The sequence below is a fragment of the Babylonia areolata genome, chromosome 21 (assembly GCF_041734735.1).
Source record: "Babylonia areolata isolate BAREFJ2019XMU chromosome 21, ASM4173473v1, whole genome shotgun sequence".
Classification (NCBI taxonomy): domain Eukaryota; kingdom Metazoa; phylum Mollusca; class Gastropoda; order Neogastropoda; family Buccinidae; genus Babylonia; species Babylonia areolata.
In genome coordinates, this window is record NC_134896.1 from 14803345 (window position 1) to 14822529 (window position 19185).

At 40.9% G+C, this 19185-nt stretch overlaps 1 protein-coding gene across 1 annotated transcript in view; it reads right to left on the reverse strand.

The window, feature by feature from the left end:
- Positions 1-5641: 5641 nt before the first annotated feature.
- The window catches only part of LOC143296566 (structure-specific endonuclease subunit MUS81-like), a 28934-nt gene continuing 15390 nt past the window's right edge, over positions 5642-19185 (reverse strand). Inside the window, exons 13-21 of the mRNA XM_076608589.1 lie at positions 18467-18604; positions 15931-16344; positions 14717-14975; positions 12993-13109; positions 11868-11963; positions 11301-11426; positions 9786-9889; positions 7776-7859; positions 5642-6174 (exon numbers count right to left, since the gene is read on the reverse strand). Coding sequence (XP_076464704.1) covers positions 6111-6174; positions 7776-7859; positions 9786-9889; positions 11301-11426; positions 11868-11963; positions 12993-13109; positions 14717-14975; positions 15931-16344; positions 18467-18604 — 1402 coding nt within the window. The 3' untranslated portion in view covers positions 5642-6110. The remainder of the gene's footprint in view (positions 6175-7775; positions 7860-9785; positions 9890-11300; positions 11427-11867; positions 11964-12992; positions 13110-14716; positions 14976-15930; positions 16345-18466; positions 18605-19185) is intronic.

A 19185-nucleotide genomic window follows, 5' to 3' on the forward strand; every position in this document is an offset into this window, starting at 1 on the left:
ATTATTTGTGTTTTTTTTTTCTGTCATAATGGTGATTATTATTATTATCATTAATTAGAAATCATCATTTGTGAAAATCGATGGCAGGGGAAGAAATATTCAACTGAAAAGGGGGCGGGTTGGGGGGGGGGGTTAGAGAGAGAGAGAGAGAGAGAGAGAGAGAGAGAGAGAGAGAGAGAGAGAGAGAGAGAGAGAGAATAACAGCGAGAAATAGAGAGACAGAGACCAGGTTTGCCTTGAACAAAGAGGGCCAGGTCTGCCTTGAACAAAGAGGGCCAGGTCTGCCTTGAACAAAGAGGGCCAGGTCTGCAGGTCTGCCTTGAACAAAGAGGGCCAGGTCTGCAGGTCTGCCGTGAACAAAGAGGGCCAGGTCTGCAGGTCTGCCTTGAACAAAGAGGACCAGGTCTGCCCTGAACAAAGAGGGCCAGATCTGCCTTGAACAAAGAGGGCCAGGTCTGCAGGTCTGCCTTGAACAAAGAGGGCCAGGTCTGCCTTGAACAAAGAGGGCCAGGTCTGCCGTGAACAAAGAGGGCCAGGTCTGCCCTGAACAAAGAGGGCCAGGTCTGCCTTGAACAAAGAGGGCCAGGTCTGCAGGTCTGTCTTTAACAAAGAGGGCCAGGTCTGCAGGTCTGCCTTGAACAAAGAGGGCCAGGTCTGCCCTGAACAAAGAGGGCCAGGTCTGCCTTGAACAAAGAGGGCCAGGTCTGCAGGTCTGTCTTTAACAAAGAGGGCCAGGTCTGCAGGTCTGCCCTGAACAAAGAGGGCCAGGTCTGCCCTGAACAAAGAGGACCAGGTCTGCAGGTCTGTCTTTAACAAAGAGGGCCAGGTCTGCAGGTCTGCCTTGAACAAAGAGGGCCAGGTCTGCCGTGAACAAAGAGGGCCAGGTCTGTCTTGAACAAAGAAGACCAGGACCTGCCTTGAACAAAGAGGACCAAGTCTGTCTTGAGCCAAGAGTTCAGGAGTAGCGTGCAGCCTCATTCGCACTCCCGCTGATTTTTACTCCGCCGGGGCTCAAATCTGGCTCGTCCATATCAACGCCTGCCTGGGTTTGTGTAGTCTAGTCCCGCGGGTAAACTTCAGCTGTTCAAAGCTGAACCACCTAGCTGGATTCAACCACCCCCCTCGCCCAGCTCCTCGTGAATGGATATTGAGGCTTTCTTAAGGCTAGCTTGAAATGACCACTGGAGATAAATTTGGCCCAGTTAGAAGCAATGTAGGTAAAAATTAAAGTAGATCTCCCGTACCCATGCTTCTGTTAAGTTGTATGGAGGTGTGTGTGTGTGTGTGTGTGTGTGTGTGTGTGTGTGGAGGAGGGTCGGGGGGTGGGCGTGGGAGGGCGGTCAATAAAGACTAGCCTAGAACAACCCCACTTCCTCTATCAATTACAGCTTGATTGAACCCCGGAATGACCCACGGGTGCAATCCAGTGGGAGGAGGGGTGTAGACTGAGGCTTTACACCGCCTGGACCTGCCTTGCCTTGGGAGTCACCATTGAGCTGTAGGAATCCAATAGCCTTATGTCACTACTTCGAAATCGTCTTTGAAAACAGCGAAAAACAGTTCTAACGGGAGGAGTCAGGAAGATCTGCATTCCAATGGATTAATCAAAGAGGGGAGAATCAAAAAACAATTCTGACGGGAGTAGTCTGGAAGATTTGCATCCCAACGAGTTAATTGAAAGAGAGGAGAATCAAAAGACACACACCATCACATGGACTTCTTGATGAAAAAGAATGAACGAATAAGAAATGAAATTACAACGCAAACCACTCGTGCACACACACACACACACACACACACAGAGAGAGAGAGAGAGAGAGAGAGAGAGAGAGAGAGAGAGAGAGAGAGAGAGAGAGAGAGAGAGAATCAATATTACCTTTACGGTATTCATAAAAGAGAACTAACCGTTCTTGCTGCACAAAAAGTTTGGTTATATCAGGATTCTTCAGAGATCCTTCAGCAAGTTCTTCTCTCTCTCTCTCTCACACGCACACACACAGAAACAAGGCAGTGGAGGTTTGGAGTATGCCAGTAACATCAGCTGACTGCAGGTCCCTGCAGTCGAAGGTTCCTAACTGCATTTACACTAACTAAATGAGAAAGCGAAATGAGCTCGGCAATTGCGTGCGGGCCTGGGATCAGAGGGCCGGAGCGGTCGTACCTCGGCAGTGATCAATGTACCGTGGGAATCCAATAGCCTAATGACGTCACGCAGCCACTTTGCCTGTTGGAAACGTAAAGGGCATGGCAGCAAACGCTGGCCTTCCGTGTTCTTGACGTGGGCATGCCCCCACCCAACCCCATCACACACACACACACATACACACGTGTGCACGCACGCACACATACACATACAGAGCGACGTGAGAGCTGCATCACATAGAGGACACGCGAACATGTAAAAAAAAAAAAAAAAAGAATGATGGGTGCATGTGTGTGTGTGTGTTCTGTAACTGCCGTACTAAATGCACTCATTTTGATGCTGCAGTTTTGTGACGAGAAATCTCCCCGACGCCCCTAGAGTTTTGTGTTCTTGTGGATTTGCAGATGCAGTGGCATGTATCAGTGAACGATCATAACAGGGATCCTTCTTCTTCCTTCAGGTGAACACCTTTATCTTGTTGAAGATTACTTCACACTTAATGAGGTGGGGGTGGGCGTGGGGGGCACTCTTTAGCCTTCCCTTCAGCCCTCCCTTTGATGTAAGGACACGGAAACAAGCCTTCTGTTCTATTTTTCTTAAGATCTCGTCTCATTGTTCTAGATCTGTCAGAACCAGTTTGGAACCACAATGACGATCATTCTATACCAGATGCAGTATGCACATCTGAGCAGTTTCCTCTCTCGTGTCTTGAAGCACACTGTCTTTCACACTGAATGTGCTTGTCATACACAGCTGTGCAACTCATTTCACAATATTGTTGTTTAATCAAACCACTGCTCCCCGCGATGGAATCTTGCACCTTTGCAGTTAAATCTTGAATGTCTCAAAATAAATTTCAAGTGAATGACAGACACAAAGACACGCTATCTTGTTACAGTAAACTGTAAATTGCACCTGAATGACACAAAAACAAAGAATCTTGTTACAGTGAACTGTAAATTGCACCTGAATGACACAAAGATAAAGAATCTGTAAATTGCACCTGAATGACACAAAGATAAAGAATCTTGTTACAGTGAACTGTAAATTACACCTGAATGACACAAAAACAAAGAATCTTGTTACAGTGAACTGTAAATTACAACTGAATGACACAAAGAATCTTGTTACAGTAAACTGTAAATTACAACTGAATGACACAAAGAATCTTGTTACAGTGAACTGTAAATTACAACTGAATGACACAAGGAATCTTGTTACAGTAAACTGTAAATTACACCTGAATGACACAAAGACAAGGAATCTTGTTACAGTGAACTGTAAATTACACCTGAATGACAGACAAAGAATCTTGTTACAGTGAACTGTAAATTACACCTGAATGACACAAAGACAAGGAATCTTGTTACAGTGAACTGTAAATTACACCTGAATGACAGACAAAGAATCTTGTTACAGTGAACTGTAAATTACACCTGAATGACAGACAAAGACAAGGAATCTTGTTACAGTGAACTGTAAATTACACCTGAATGACACAAAGAATCTTGTTACAGTGAACTGTAAATTACACCTGAATGACACAAAGACAAGGAATCTTGTTACAGTGAACTGTAAATTACACCTGAATGACAGACAAAGAATCTTGTTACAGTGAACTGTAAATTGCACCTGAATGACACAAAAACAAAGAATCTTGTTACAGTGAACTGTAAATTGCACCTGAATGACACAAAGATAAAGAATCTTGTTACAGTGAACTGTAAATTACACCTGAATGACACAAAAACAAAGAATCTTGTTACAGTGAACTGTAAATTACAACTGAATGACACAAAGAATCTTGTTACAGTGAACTGTAAATTACACCTGAATGACACAAAGAATCTTGTTACAGTGAACTGTAAATTACAACTGAATGACACAAAGACAAGGAATCTTGTTACCGGAAACAGGGATCAAACCTTTCAAATTAACCACTGTATGACACTTTTTCAGAATCCATCCGTAACCAGGGTGCTATTTTTGATGCCATCAAGGCCCAAGAAGCTCTCCTAGGGCCCAACGCCGGGTCACAATCATACTGGGATTTAACAGAATAACTTTTTGAAACGTTGATTCAGTTCGGTCCCTGTGGCATTGAGTACCAGATTGGGCCCTGTTGGACCTGGGCTGTTGTGACTCTGGGTCCTGGCGGCATTGTCCGATCATTGCAATACAACACCAATGGCTGTGCTGTCTTTGAAATACCTTAACTTTTGAGAATAATATAATTGTGCTGCCTGGCGTTGTTGTTGGTGGGGGTCATTGCTGATGGTTGAATTGTTGCCCAGTGCAGGACATGGATGTGTGTTTGTTGGTTGAGGTATGGGCATCTCTGTGTGTGTTGTGTGCGCCCATATGTGAGTGTGTGTGTGTTGCTGTGCATTTGCGTGCTTGTGTGGGTGTGTGCTTGCACATGTGTGAGTGTGTTGCTGTGCATTTGCATGCTTGTGTGGGTGTGTGCGCGCACACGTGTGAGTGTGTGTTGCTGTGCATTTGCATGCTCGTTTGGGTGTGTGTGCGCCCATGTGTGAGTGTGTGTGTGTTGCTGTGCATTTGCATATTTGTGTGAATATGCACGCGTGTTGGTACACACAAGTTTACTGAACGGGGCCCATTTTGTCATTCTTTTTTAATTTTTTTTATTTTTAATAAATCGTTTGCCATCTTCAAAGTTTTCATTTTTATTATATTTCAAGATAGTTAAGTATTTGTTGGTTTTGTTTCTTTTATATATACCTAGGGTAGACTCTGAAGGCATGACCAGCACTGTTGGGTTTATGCACAGGTCAGGGGTCTCCTCCTTTATTGTTTTGTCTACACAGACGCAGTATAACGTATATGGATCAGTCCGCATGCTTCTTGAAACTGAGACTGAATCTGATCGTACGGTTGTGCAGATTGCTGGCTGGTCAAATGATGGCCGTCAGTGCTCTTCATTTGTTGGAATCCTCTTCCTGCTTGTTTCTTCACACAAAAATCAAAACAAAACAAAAAAAACCCAGACAATACAAATGATGTCCTCCGTTTCTGGCCGGAACTTTAGTTTGCTTGGAGTGTAGGAAGGATGAACCTTGTCCCTCATGTTGTTGGCTGTTGTGAGGCAGTGTGGTCTCGTTGTTATCATAATGCAACAGAGAGAAGCTGCATGTGTTGAAGAGCTCTCTACTTTCCACGTCGCCTTGCTGTCAGTGAGACAACTTTAAGGGGATGTGGAGGGAGGGGAGGTGATGGGGGAGGGGTTGGAAGGGGGAGGTATGTCGTTCCTCTTTCTTCCTTCCACCTTCTTCTTACACTTTACTAAACAAATCTCTTGACCTTGCTTGTAAGATGAATGATTTTTTTTTTCCATGCACACACACACATGAACACACACAACGAAGCACTAACAGAAAGTGTATACTTGTATATTTACTAATCCCTCCCCTCCTCCCATCCCCCCAAAAGGGAAAAAAAGCCAGACTGCTTTCCACACTAGCGGTCCATTTATAAAACTTTACTTGCAAACATTTCATGTTCATGCCAGCTTTACAAAAATATCATCATACTGTAAACAACTGATTATATAGTAAAGCAAATAAGGCAATGCAAAAACAAACTGTATTGAAATTGGTGGAACAGTATTCACATCAACACATGCACATACCAATGAATATCACATGTCTTTTCTTTCTACGTCAATCTTGAAGAATTTAGGCTCAAGTCATACACACACACATACTCACACATGCATGAACACACAAAAACACACACACAAACAGACACGGATACACACACGCACACACACACACACACTACACGCACACATACAGAAATAGCACATGATTTTAAGAGCAAAAAGAGCAAGAACATGCCAAACCAGAGGCAATCCTCTGAGACTTAGAAAAATGCTGCCGATGAAGAAAAATGCAGTCTGACATAACATTGCTGTGACTTGATCACCGACGTTGTATTTGTGTGTGTTTTATGTCAGCATCCTTGTGGTGTACAACTGTGCCACTTGCCTGCTCAAAGCTATGCCCAGATTCCTGAAACACATTAATTCTTTTTATTGATATGGCGATAAAACAAAAACCAAAAAAATGACTGCTGAGTCAAAAATACTTATAAATAGACAGTTTAAACATTTTACGTCTTTCAAGTATACATGCTGGTTGACTGTGATTATCATACAATTTGGAGAAAGTCTATTAAAAAAAACCCACCAAAAAACTACAATCGTGGGTCGTAAAAATAAGACTAGCTTTGATAAAAAGTGTCAACGTTTCTGACCATAGGCTCTTCTCAGGTCCTTGAAGAAAGATCTATGGTCTGAAACATTGACACTTCTTATGAAAATGAGTCTTATTTTACAACCCTCATTTTTTTTTTTTTTTTTTACAGACTGTCTTCATTTCTATGATTAATACAGTCAACCAATATGCATACATAAAAGATACAAGATGTTTCAATGTTAACTTGAAGTAAATCACTCTCACTTCAATCCTTTGACACAAAACAAGATCTCAGATAAGGGTAATATTCAGTCATCATCTTGTTAAACAGGGCTGGGTTGCAAAAGCAATCTTAACAGCGCCAAGTTTGCTTAGCGTCAAGAATACCCCAAAGTTTATGCTAAATCCATAGACGGAGGACAACTTTTAGAGTAAAACACACATAGTGCTGCAAAGACCACTGATTGTATTGTATTGTATTACTTTTTTGTGACAATGAATTTCTCTGTGTGAAAATCAGTTTGCTCTCCTCAGGGAGAGCGCCTCACCATAAGTCAGTGCCAACCCTGCCTTTATTTCTTTCTTTTTCTCTGTCTGCAAGTGTATTTGTCTTACTATCAAAATGGATTTTTCAAAAGACTTTCACCACGGACAACCCCTTTGTTGCAGTGGGCTCATTTATGGGTGGTAAGAGCATGCTGCATGAGGGACCTCAGTTTATTGTCTCATCCGAAAGACTAACACCCAGACCACTGCTCAGGGTTTAGTGGATGGGAATTGGGGGTGCGGGGGAAGTGAAAATCCTGGTCCAGTGCATGCCTAAACCTGTGGACACTTGCTTCCATTAGGTCACCTCTCCACATTATGCAACCCAGCCCAAGTCACCAACAAGTGAAGTGATGGCCTAGAGGCAACACATCCGCCTAGGAAGCGAGAGAATCTGAGCACACTGCTTCGAATCCCATAGCTGAAAGTACTTTCTCCCCCTCCACTAGACCCTGGGTGGTGGTCTGAACGCTAGTCATTCGGATGAGACGCTAAACCGAGATCCCAGAGAAAAATCCGCTTCGTTAGGAAAACAAATAAAACTGCAGGTAGGAAAAAATACAAAAAAAAATGGTGGCATACTCAGTGTAATGACATGCTCTCCCTGTGGAGAGCAGCCCGAATTGAAATTGTTGTGACAAAAGAGTAATACAGTACAATAACACCATGTGTATGTCAACAGCAGCTGCATTTTCTCGTTCATAATGTGGTGATGTGACCAATTTCAAACTCCCTGTTTCATGGATGGAACTATAAATCTCACCATTCTGCCTTTCCTTCAACGGCATTAAGTTCTTAAAACCACTTGAAGAGAGCACAAAATACTGATAAAATGTCATGTTATTTGGTTAAACAGATGCGTACGTTACCTGAGATTTTTGCCATACTTCAAATTGGCCAGCAAGGACTCTCTCTCCTTTTCCGACATGCATGCGTCATAGGCTTCAAACAATCTGGAACAACAGTGACACAATTGTTGTCACAATTAAAAATTCAAGGTAAAGACTGCTCATTATGACAATGATGCTGACCAACAAATGTTGAGGACAGGATCAGTGAAAAAATCCAGTGTACATGAAATTCATATTCATTTCATAAAAAGCTAAGTTTTCCCCCTAAAACTGCAGTTAATCTAACATACTTACCATGACCTACTGTTACAGACTCCAACAGGGGTCTAACTCCTCTCCTGTGCAAAATACTACTCTACCCAAGTGGCGAAACCAAAGTAGCTGCAGCTAGCAGTCTCAAAATTACATTTTTGAATGATAATCTATCTCCACACAATCTGCATTTAAATTAAGATGACAAGAATGAGAAATCTTCCAATTTTTCATATCTTCATTTTCCATTAAATGAATAATGAACAAAAAATGTGTTGCAGAAGTTTTGTATGAGGAAACAACAGGTACTGAGTCATCAATGTAAACAAAACTCTGATGCTTGACTCAAAAAGAAAAGATATGAGCAGTCACTCCCCTCTTGCAAATAATCTTTCCGTTGCTTCCTGTCTAACACAGAAAATAATCAAAGTAAAAAAAATCTGCCCTTTCTTGTCTCTGTGACTGCCTTCACCTCTACGCCCCGTCTCACTCTCTACAATAAGCTTCAGATCCACTCTGTAAATATTCCCGGATTCAAACATTGTACTGTCAGCCTCTGTTCTTTCTGTCTTCAGACCTTATACTTTCACATATTCCCTTTTTCATTTCATCAGATTTCTACACACAGCTGCTTCAAGTCTAGCCTTAAAACTCGCCTCTTTCAAAAGTAATTCCCACCTTCCCCAGTTCTGGTCAGTAGGTTATTGAAAAAAATTCTATTGCCTTCAATGTACACATATTTGTAAATTCAAATAATCTCTTTCTTTTGTTTACTTTCATCTCTCTGAATCTGAATAATGCATGCATGTGAATGAGTGGTGATAGTGCTTTGATTTGTCTGTGCACAAGATTCAGTGCTGTGTAAGTATATTTCTCCTTATCACTACTATTTCAATTATGTGTAAATGTGCAAAAAAAAGAACAGTCAGCAACAACAACAAAAAAACAACAACTAAAAAAAAAAAACAGCAACAAACATCGCTTACAGTTGTACCATTGACAGAACACAGATTTAGCCCACAGGTAAATGTCAGAAATTGTATGACAAACTTAAAATGCATGAAGACTTTAATGTGATGTAATTTTAAGTGAAAACAAGAATATGCCATCTGAGCAGACATTACAATAAGATACAAGTTCATGTACCCAGCTTCAGAGCTTCAGTGGTTGATGACTGGCCAATGGAATTGTCAGCTCAGTATTTGACCTTGATCTTAAAAAGAGAGAGAGAGAGAGAGAGAGAGAGAGAGAGAGAGAGAGAGAGAGAGCAAATCAAATCAGAGAGGGAGGGAGAGAGAGAGAGAGAGAGAGAGAGAGAGAGAGAGAGAGGGGGAGATCCATCAGTGGTTCATTTCAGTTGTAATTTGTAGCTTTTTCTTTCATGTAAAGTGCCTTGTACTTTTAGATAGAAAGGGCGGCATACAAATGTACAACAGTATTAGTATTATCATTATATCTATATTACATACATCAACATTAGCATTTATGTATATATATATTTATTTATATTAACATCAGTATCATATACATGTGTATATATATATATATATATATATATATATGTCTTGATAGATAGATAGATCTGTACAGATAGATAGATAGATAGATAGATACACAGATATGTATGTATAGATCTGTACAGATAGATAGATAGATAGATAGATAGACAGATATGTATGTATGTATGTATAAACAGACAGATAGACCCTACATCAGACAAAGGGATGATTATGACACAGGGAGACAGTGTCAGGTGTACCGATGACATGTACCAACCTGGTAGGCGTGGGGTACCTGTCCACCACAGCTCTAGCCTTCTCTGCAGACATCCCCCACAGCTGTATCAGCTGTTTCGCAAACAGCTCAGTCACCGTCAATGGCTGTCAGGGAAATAAGATGGACAGAAACACTGCTAGATATGATGGACAGACATATATATCTTCTTCTTTTTTGTTTGTGGGCTGCAACTCCAACGTTCACTCACATGTACACTAGCGGGCTTTCACGTGTATGACCGTTTTTACCCAGCCATGAAGGCACCCATACGCCGGTTTCAGGGGTAATACATATATCAATATGGATTTTAGACATAAAATAAAAAGATACTCCACTAGACAGTTCGAGAGATATCTCAACCTGTTTTTTGAGAAATAAAATAAACAGATATTCCACAAGACGGATGGATAGGCAGCAAATACAGAAAAGGAATGGAACAGCACAAAATCTCATTCTTTATAACCCTTTCCCTCTCCCATCTCAGCTGCATGCAGGTCATGGAACACTGGATTTCTTTCTCTTTCTTTTTAACTATAAAAAAAAGGAATAAAGGAAGATGTAAACATGAAAGAGAATTTTTGAATAGTTGTGTTCAGTGTTGAAGTGGAAATTAACATTCTTTCATAAGATCTATCAATTGCCATTATCCTTGTTACTGCTACTACCACTGGTCACAAGTCATGGTGTTTGCTGTTATCATTATCAGCATGCAAGCAGTTTATCAGAGAAGTTTGATTGAAGTTATCAAATTATCATCATCAGTATGCAAACACCAAGCTTGTTTGTCAGAGAAGCTTGATTGAAATGATCAAATTATCATCATCAGCAAGCAAACACTTAGTTTATCAGAGAAACTTGATTGAAGTGATCAAATTATCATCATCAGCAAGCAAACACCAACCTTGTTTTTCAGAAAAGTTTGAAGTGAACAAATTATCATCATCAGTATGCAAACACCAACCTTGTTTTTCAGAAAAGTTTGAAGTGAACAAATTATCATCATCAATATGCAAACATCAACCTTGTTTTTCAGAGAAGTTTCATGGTAGTGATCAAATTATCATCATCAGTATGCAAACACCAACCTTGTTTTTCAGAAAAGTTTGAAGTGAACAAATTATCATCAACAGCATGCAAACATCAACCTTGTTTTCAGAAAAGTTTGAAGTGAACAAATTATCATCATCAGTATGCAAACACCAACCTTGTTTTTCAGAAGTTTGAAGTGAACAACAAATTATCATCAGCAGCACAACCACCAACCTTGTTTTTCAGAGAAGTTTGAAGTGAACAACAAATTATCATCAGCAGCACACAACCACCAACCTTGTTTTTCAGAGAAGTTTGAAGTGAACAACAAATTATCATCAGCAGCATGCAACCACCTACCTTGTTTTTCAGAGAAGTTTGAAGTGAACAACAAATTATCATCAGCAGCACACAACCACCAACCTTGTTTTTCAGAGAAGTTTGAAGTGAACAACAAATTATCGTCAGCAGCACACAACCACCAACCTTGTTTTTCAGAGAAGCTTGATTGAAGTGATTAAACGGCATCAACATCTGTTCCGTGTCACTGATGTCAAATCGTATCCCCAGTTCTTTGATGGTTTCTCGACTGCAGGACCTCAGTGTTTTGTTCTGCAATGTCAATTGTGTTTTAACAATTTCAATGACTGTGATTCAATGACTTAAAAAACCCAACTCTTTCATATATTTCTACTTCATCTTGTGTGTTTATCATTCGATTCATTTCATTACATTAATATGCATTACATTACTGTTTAAAAAAAAAAAAGGATTATATTATCATTAAATCTACAAAGCATGAAATTCTATAAAGCTGGACAACTGCCTGCCTGACTTCCATTCTTATGTCAACTCTTTACACAAAACTAAGATAGGCTCTCTCCAGGCCTGATCAGCGTACTGGTTTCATATGAAGATCAGGCATCTGCAGCCATCTGCTGCTGCTTTAAAAGGACTGGGTTTTTTTTATACAGTGGATGTGGTGTGGTGTACAAGGATCTGTTCACATGCTCAGACACCTTGAAACTGAAAGTGAAACTGGCTTGTCCTCACCTGGTAGTGACTCTGCAGGTAGCGAGTCATCAGTGTCAGGTAGGCTGCCGTCTCCTTGGCATCAGAGGTCTGCTTCACTGTGAAGCCATCGATGATCTGAATGAATGAAGAAAGGAATGAATAAGTCATTTTTATTATCATTTTCTGAGGGCAAGTTCAGATGCTCATATGCCAGTACAGTGTCCGTGAGGGTATGGATTCGAGTCCGCTCTCACCCTTTCTCCTGAGTTTTACTGGTAAAATCAATCTGATCATCTGGTCATTCTGATGAGACAACAAACTGAGATTCATTGTGCAGCAGCACGCACTTGGCGCACTGAAAAAGAACCCATGGCAACAAAGGGTTGTCCTCTTGCAAAATTCTGTAGAAGTCCAAACTGATAAGTACACAAATATATATGCATGCACTCAAGGCCTGACTGCTGGTCAGGCCTCTGCCTAACAGATGAAGTGTAGCATGCATGGATTTGTCTTAACGTGGTGATGCCTCTTTGAGAGACTGACACTGAAACTCTGAGGTAGTAAATTAAGCATACATTATGTTTCTTTTTTTTTTCTTTTTTACCTAGCCCTTGAAAACAAAGAAAGAAAGAAAACTGAAAGCACTTTTTAACATCACCCTTTTTGTAAAAAAACCCAAACACAACACATCATTCCACAATGCCATATAACCAGTCATTAAATGTCAGATATGTGCAAATTCCACACTTTGTCTTTGTTTCCTTTGCCTTAGACACATGCACAAAATATAGAGGCCAGCTAAAACACAGGGAGATCACAGGTCATCTCCAGCAGAACATATGCACATATGTGCACTCAAACACACACACACACAAAAACACATTCACACTCATACACACATACTAACACACACACACACTCACACACACATACACACACACCAAGGTAGACAAATAAAACCAAAAAAAAATGTTTCGCATACAGCAAAATGATAAAGAAACAACAAACCATATTATAAAACAAGAGAGATATCGTAGGGGAGAGACAGACAGAGGATGACAGAGAGAGATAGAGAGACAGAAAAAGAGAAAGAGAAAAAAACAACAACAACACACCCACTTTAGTTAGACAAGGAAGAGGGCAACAAAAAAGAAAACTGCTCACCTCAGAATTGGCAATGGCCTGTTTTATGCGATCCTCTGATATGCTGAAGTGCTGCATGGAACCATAGCTTTCTATCAAGATTATTTTTTCCTGAAGACCACTGTGCTTTAAGCGAAACTGAAACAAACGATTATTTTACACCGATGAAAGGGAGAAGGAGAGACAGACAGACAGAAAGAGTCATGAGACAAGGGACAACAATTGATCCAATTTTTTTTCTTCAAAGGAAATTCAATATTTTGCCCCCATCCATATGCGAATAAAGTTAATTTCATTGGCAAATTTCAGCTGAATCCCTGCTTTAATAACAGAAATCTGTTTAAAAAAAAAAAAATCTGAATTTTGTGACTGTATTACCCTCATGAAATAATCATGTCTTTTCATATCTGAACTGTTTGAATGATGATGTTAGAATGTCAGCCTGTGTCAAGGTGCCATTTCAAATGATGATTGTTAACAAATTCATAAGTATACATGCATAACTTTATGTGTATATGTAAGTATGCATATAGATTTGAATAGACCAGACTGACAAAGGGGCAGACATTGAATACTCACATCATTATATTCATATGTAATTCAAGATTGTTATGTTCTGACGGGCCCAATAGCCGAGTGGTTAAAGCGTTGGACTGTCAATCTGAGGGTCCCGGGTTTGAATCACGGTGATGGCGCCTGGTGGGTAAAGGGTAGAGATTTTTACGATCTCCCAGGTCAACATATGTGCAGACCTGCTAGTGCCTGAACCCCCTTCGTGTGTATATGCAAGCAGAAGATCAAATACGCATGTTAAAGATCCTGTAATCCATGTCAGTGTTCGGTGGGTTATGGAAACAAGAACATACCCAGCATACACCCCCCCGAAAATGAAGTATGGCTGCCTACATGGTGGGGTAAAAACAGTCATACATGTAAAAGCCCACTCGTGTGCATACGAGTGAATGCAGAAGAAGAAGAAGAAGAAGTTATGTTCTAAATACCCCAAGCTCCCAAGCCTGGCAAGTGTGAGCATCAATCAATTATGATGTTTTTTTCCAGACTTCCATGATTGAATAAATGATTGATATGGATACTTATATAACGCCTATCCTTGGTTGGAGACCAAGCTCTAAGTGCTTTACAAACATGGGGTCATTTGCACAATAGGCTGCTACCTGGATGAAGTCTGCCGTTGGGCACTCATCATTTATTTCCTGTGTAATTCAGTCAGGTTTAAGTCACGCACGCATACACACTCATACAAACATGTAACATTTTACGTGTATGATCAGTTTTGTTTATTTACACCACCATGTAAGCAGCCATGACTGCCCACAAAGTCCCAAGTGAACTCACTTTCTGTTCCTTCCTCAATCACCTATGATGCTTTTTTCCAGAGCTATGACTGCCCACAAAGCCCCCAGTGAGCTCACTTTCTGTTCCTTCCTCAAACACCTATGATGCTTTTTTCCAGAGCGATGACTGCCCACAAAGTCCCCAGTGAACTCACTTTCTGTTCCTTCCTCAATCACCTATGATGCTTTTTTCCAGACTTCAATGACTGCCCACAAAGTCCCCAGTGAACTCACTTTCTGTTCCTTCCTCAATCACCTATGATGCTTTTTTCCAGAGCGATGACTGCCCACAAAGCCCCCAGTGAACTCACTTTCTGTTCCTTCCTCAATCACCAATGATGCTTTTTTCCAGACTTCGGTGACTGCCCACAAAGTCCCCAGTGAACTCACTTTCTGTTCCTTCAGCCGGCCCCCGATCATGCTGCTGACCAGGTCATCCATCCGCTTCCTCTCCACCACATAGTTCAGCACCAGCTCTCTCCGGACAGGCTGAAGCTGCCCATCACTTCCCACCAGGGGCTGTTCTCCAGGGGGGGGCACCATCTTCTCCCTGGCCACCCACAGCAGGTCGCCCACGTTCAGCAGGCGGAGGTCGCAGGTCACACCGTTCCTCACCAGGTCCGGAAGGAGGGACTTGCTGCTCGACTGACTGCACGCACATATGTGTGTGAGTGTGTGTGTGTGTGTGAGTGTGTTGTGTGTGTGTTTGCTAGACATGCCAAAGTGTGCTGGTTTCATTGTAGACTTAGAGGCAGGAGTACATAGTCAATTTTTGCATGAAATGTAATGGAAGTGGTTTAAGAACAATCTTTGACTCCTGTGAAGCAGTGGCCTAGTGGTAATACACCTGACTAGAAAGCAAGTGTCCATGGTTTCAGATCCATATACTACTGATAGGGACCAGGGTTTTTCTCCCAACACTGCACTAAAACTTCACTGGTGGTCTGGGTTCTGTTCTTTTGGAGGAGATATCAAACAGGTCCCATGTGCAGCATGCACTTAGCACATGTAGAAAGGCCACATGGCAACAAACGGGCTGTCACTGGCAAAATTCTATAGAAAACAATATCCACTTTGATGGTAAAACAAATAAACTTGCAGACAGAAAAAATGAAATGGGCAGTGTTGCACTCTGGAAATGCATTCTCCCTGGGAAGATCAGCCCCCCCATGTCACAAACAAATCTGTTGTGACAAAAATTAATACAACGCAATATAATGGATGTTAACCTGTCATTTAATACTTGCTTAAAGTATTTCCTATCTAACAAAACCTAAAACTTTGAACATTTGATTATAATCTATCAACATCCAAGTAATGTTTGCAGAAATGCCACTTATCAGACACACATGTGTGCAGTATCTTATCAGATTCTTACCCCCCACCCCCACTTTAAAAAAAAAAAAATTGTTGCCGTTTTTGAAAATTCCACTTTTTGCACAATATGCACACTCACGCACACGTTTTTGTTGTTTTTTTTTCTTCTGTTTCTGTCTCTTGCTTGCAGCATTTCATAAACTGCAATATATTCAGTTTCCTTCATGATTTTACACGATGCTCAACGCAAAACATTTCACAGGTTAAGAACAAGTTACACATCTCACCTTCCATAGAACTCTCTGTTGTCGACACACAGCACCACTTCAAATGTTCCGGGCCGGAGCACAAAGTCCTCAACAGGAGAGGATGTCACTGATTTCCCACTGTCCTCTGACCCTTGATAACTGGAGAACGATGGCACTTTTTGAAGCTTGGAGACCCCAGCATCTAAAGTCACGGCTGGAGCTGCAGTCTTCTCTCTGTGGTTCAATGGTCCTGCTGGTGGATGGGACTGACCTCCCCTTGATGGTGGACTACTGCACGACACCCCTGCTGGTCTGGTCCTGTTGGTGTGTGATAGCGATGAATCGCGTCCAGAGTTGCTCAACTTGATGTCAGGTCTGGAAGAAACCTCGCCTTCTGAGTCGCTTTCAGAGATGTCGTGAGCACGTCTGCTTTTCAAGCTGGTTGTTGATGACCTGCAGAGCATTGGCCATATGGTGGAAATATATATATCAAGGGTTAGGGGTTAAAGATTGCAAAAGATTGTAAAAGGTTATAGGACCTTAAGTTTCACTTTTAACTCACTCCGGACGAATAGTTCTCTCCCTTGATTTTCCCTGCAGACAACCCATTTGTTAGGGTTAGGAAAAAAATCACAAAAAATACAAAACATAAAGTAACTGAATGAAACTCACTGTACTTGACCCACTGACCCCTCTCCTCACATTAAGTGAACGCCCATCCCCCTCCCTCTTTACTGCTCTTAGAAGCTGAGTCACTATCAGTAACTTCTTGCTGGTAGCTTTCTTCACTGCAGATACTTTATTCAAAGTCTTTATCATCCTCGTCGATGTTGAAACCTTCAGTTTGAAGCATTTCAATCACTTCAGCAGCAGTAAAAGCTGCTGTCGTGATCTAGTTTGCTCCAAAAATTTCCACTTGTATCGCCTGCGACGCCATTTTCGATACGTATGCAGATTAGCTTGTTGTGTGGGGTCCTGAACTCGCTGGCTCGCTGTGGAGTGTGTTGTTAGGGAATCTCATGAAGAAACTTTCCATTAGACCCTTGACATGTTCGCAATGTCCAGTGTAGCTGCGATTGTTATGCTACCCCATGAGGAAAACGTGGAAAAATTTTTAATTGTCAAAACCACTATAGCATTCCGTTGTTCCGCCGGAACTCTACCTTACGTCAGGAACGCTATAGTGTTTCACTGTCCGGAGTGAGTTAGCCTGTTATGATGGTAAGCATCAAGCAGTGCTGGTTAAAGCTGTGTCTCTTTAAGCAGCAAAAGATGAAATAAGAACAAAAAAAATAATACAAAGTATCTATACAGTGCAGCGCCTCAAACACAGTGTAAGCTCTACGTGCTGCACAGTAACAAAACATGTAAGCAAATGAATACAAACAAAAGAAAAGAGAGCAATCAAAATTATTCTCAACCTCTCCTCCACCCATGCAGCAATGCCCCTGAACACACACACAACAAAACACACAAATCCATGTACACCAACCTGCACAAACAACAAAAGCAGCAAAAAACAACAACCAATGTACGGTCAATGGAAAGGGTTTACAGACCAAGCCACTGTAGAAAAAGATGATGATGCTGAAGTGACAACAAACTGTTTACTGACCTACCCACTGTGAAGTGAATTACTTAGGTTGAAAAGTGACCACAAACAGTTTACTGACCTACCCATTGTGAAGTGAATTACTTAGGCTGAAAAGTGACCACAAACAGTTTACTGACCTACCCACTGTGAAGTGAATTACTTAGGCTGAAAAGTGACCACAAACAGTTTACTGACCAACCCACTGTGATGTGAATTACTTAGGTTGAAAAGTGACCACAAACAGTTTACTGACCTACCCACTGTGAAGTGAATTACTTAGGTTGAAAAGTGACCACAAACTGTTTACTGACCTACCCACTGTGAAGTGAATTACTTAGGTTGAAAAGTGACCACAAACAGTTTACAAGACCTCACTACTATAGAATGAAATACTGAATTTGTAAAGCGGATACAAACAGTTCACACACACAACCAGTGTAGAAAGAAATTAAAACATTCTAAAGTGACTACAAACAGTTTTCAGACCTCATCACCTGAGAGTGAGATACTGAAGTTGTGAAGTGTTTACAAACAGTTTTCAGACCTCATCACCTGAGAGTGAGATACTGAAGTTGTTAAGTGTTTACAAACAGTTTACAGACCTCATCACCTGAGAGTGAGATACTGAAGTTGTTAAGTGTTTACAGTTTACAGACCTCATCACCTGAGAGTGAGATACTGAAGTGGTTACGTGTTTACAGTTTACAGACCTCATCACCTGAGAGTGAGACACTGAAGTGGTTACGTGTTTACAGACCTCATCACCTGAGAGTGAGATACTGAAGTGGTTACGTGTTTACAGTTTACAGACCTCATCACCTGAGAGTGAGATACTGAAGTGGTTACGTGTTTACAGTTTACAGACCTCATCACCTGAGAGTGAGATACTGAAGTTGTGAAGTGTTTACAAACAGTTTTCAGACCTCATCACCTGAGAGTGAGATACTGAAGTTGTTAAGTGTTTACAAACAGTTTACAGACCTCATCACTTCTGTAGACTCAGGTAATGCTGTTGTTGTTGTTGCAATAGCAGCTGATGATTTCTGTTGTGGGGGCTGAGATTCTTCATAGCAATTTGCATCAGACAGGAATGCAAATACAAAGTCGTCACCTAAAGGTCTGAAAACACATGTAAAAAAATAATTATATTTGAAACACACACACACACACACATACAAACACATACACACACCACAGCACACACACGTAAACATGTTCAGTGTTCATGTGTGAACAAAGAAAAAATGCATGTTAAATCTGACACATTTAGTTCCACTGTACTATGCTTGGTCAGAATTTTTTAAAAGCTGTCAAATCAGAATAGATACTTACAAGTATATACATATTCAAAATCTGAACAAAATATGTTTTCAAGTACAGACCAACCCAAATTTATTATCAATAATACAATATTCTATGCTGCTGACTCAGTAAATTCTGTATCCCAACTTTTACAGAAATGATGAAATGAAACATTTTTGCTATTTTTTTCTACCCCCTTTTCTTTTTCAATGTCTTACTTTTGTCTTTTTTCTGGTGTAATGGTAAACATCATGATGTTATTGTACATTAATACCATCCTAAAACTTTTTCTCCCAACCAAAGCAAGAATTAAATACCAAAAAAAAAAGAAGAAAAACTAAAAACAATCCCTGAAGAACTTCACAGTATTGCTTTTTCAAGCACGAACATACATGATA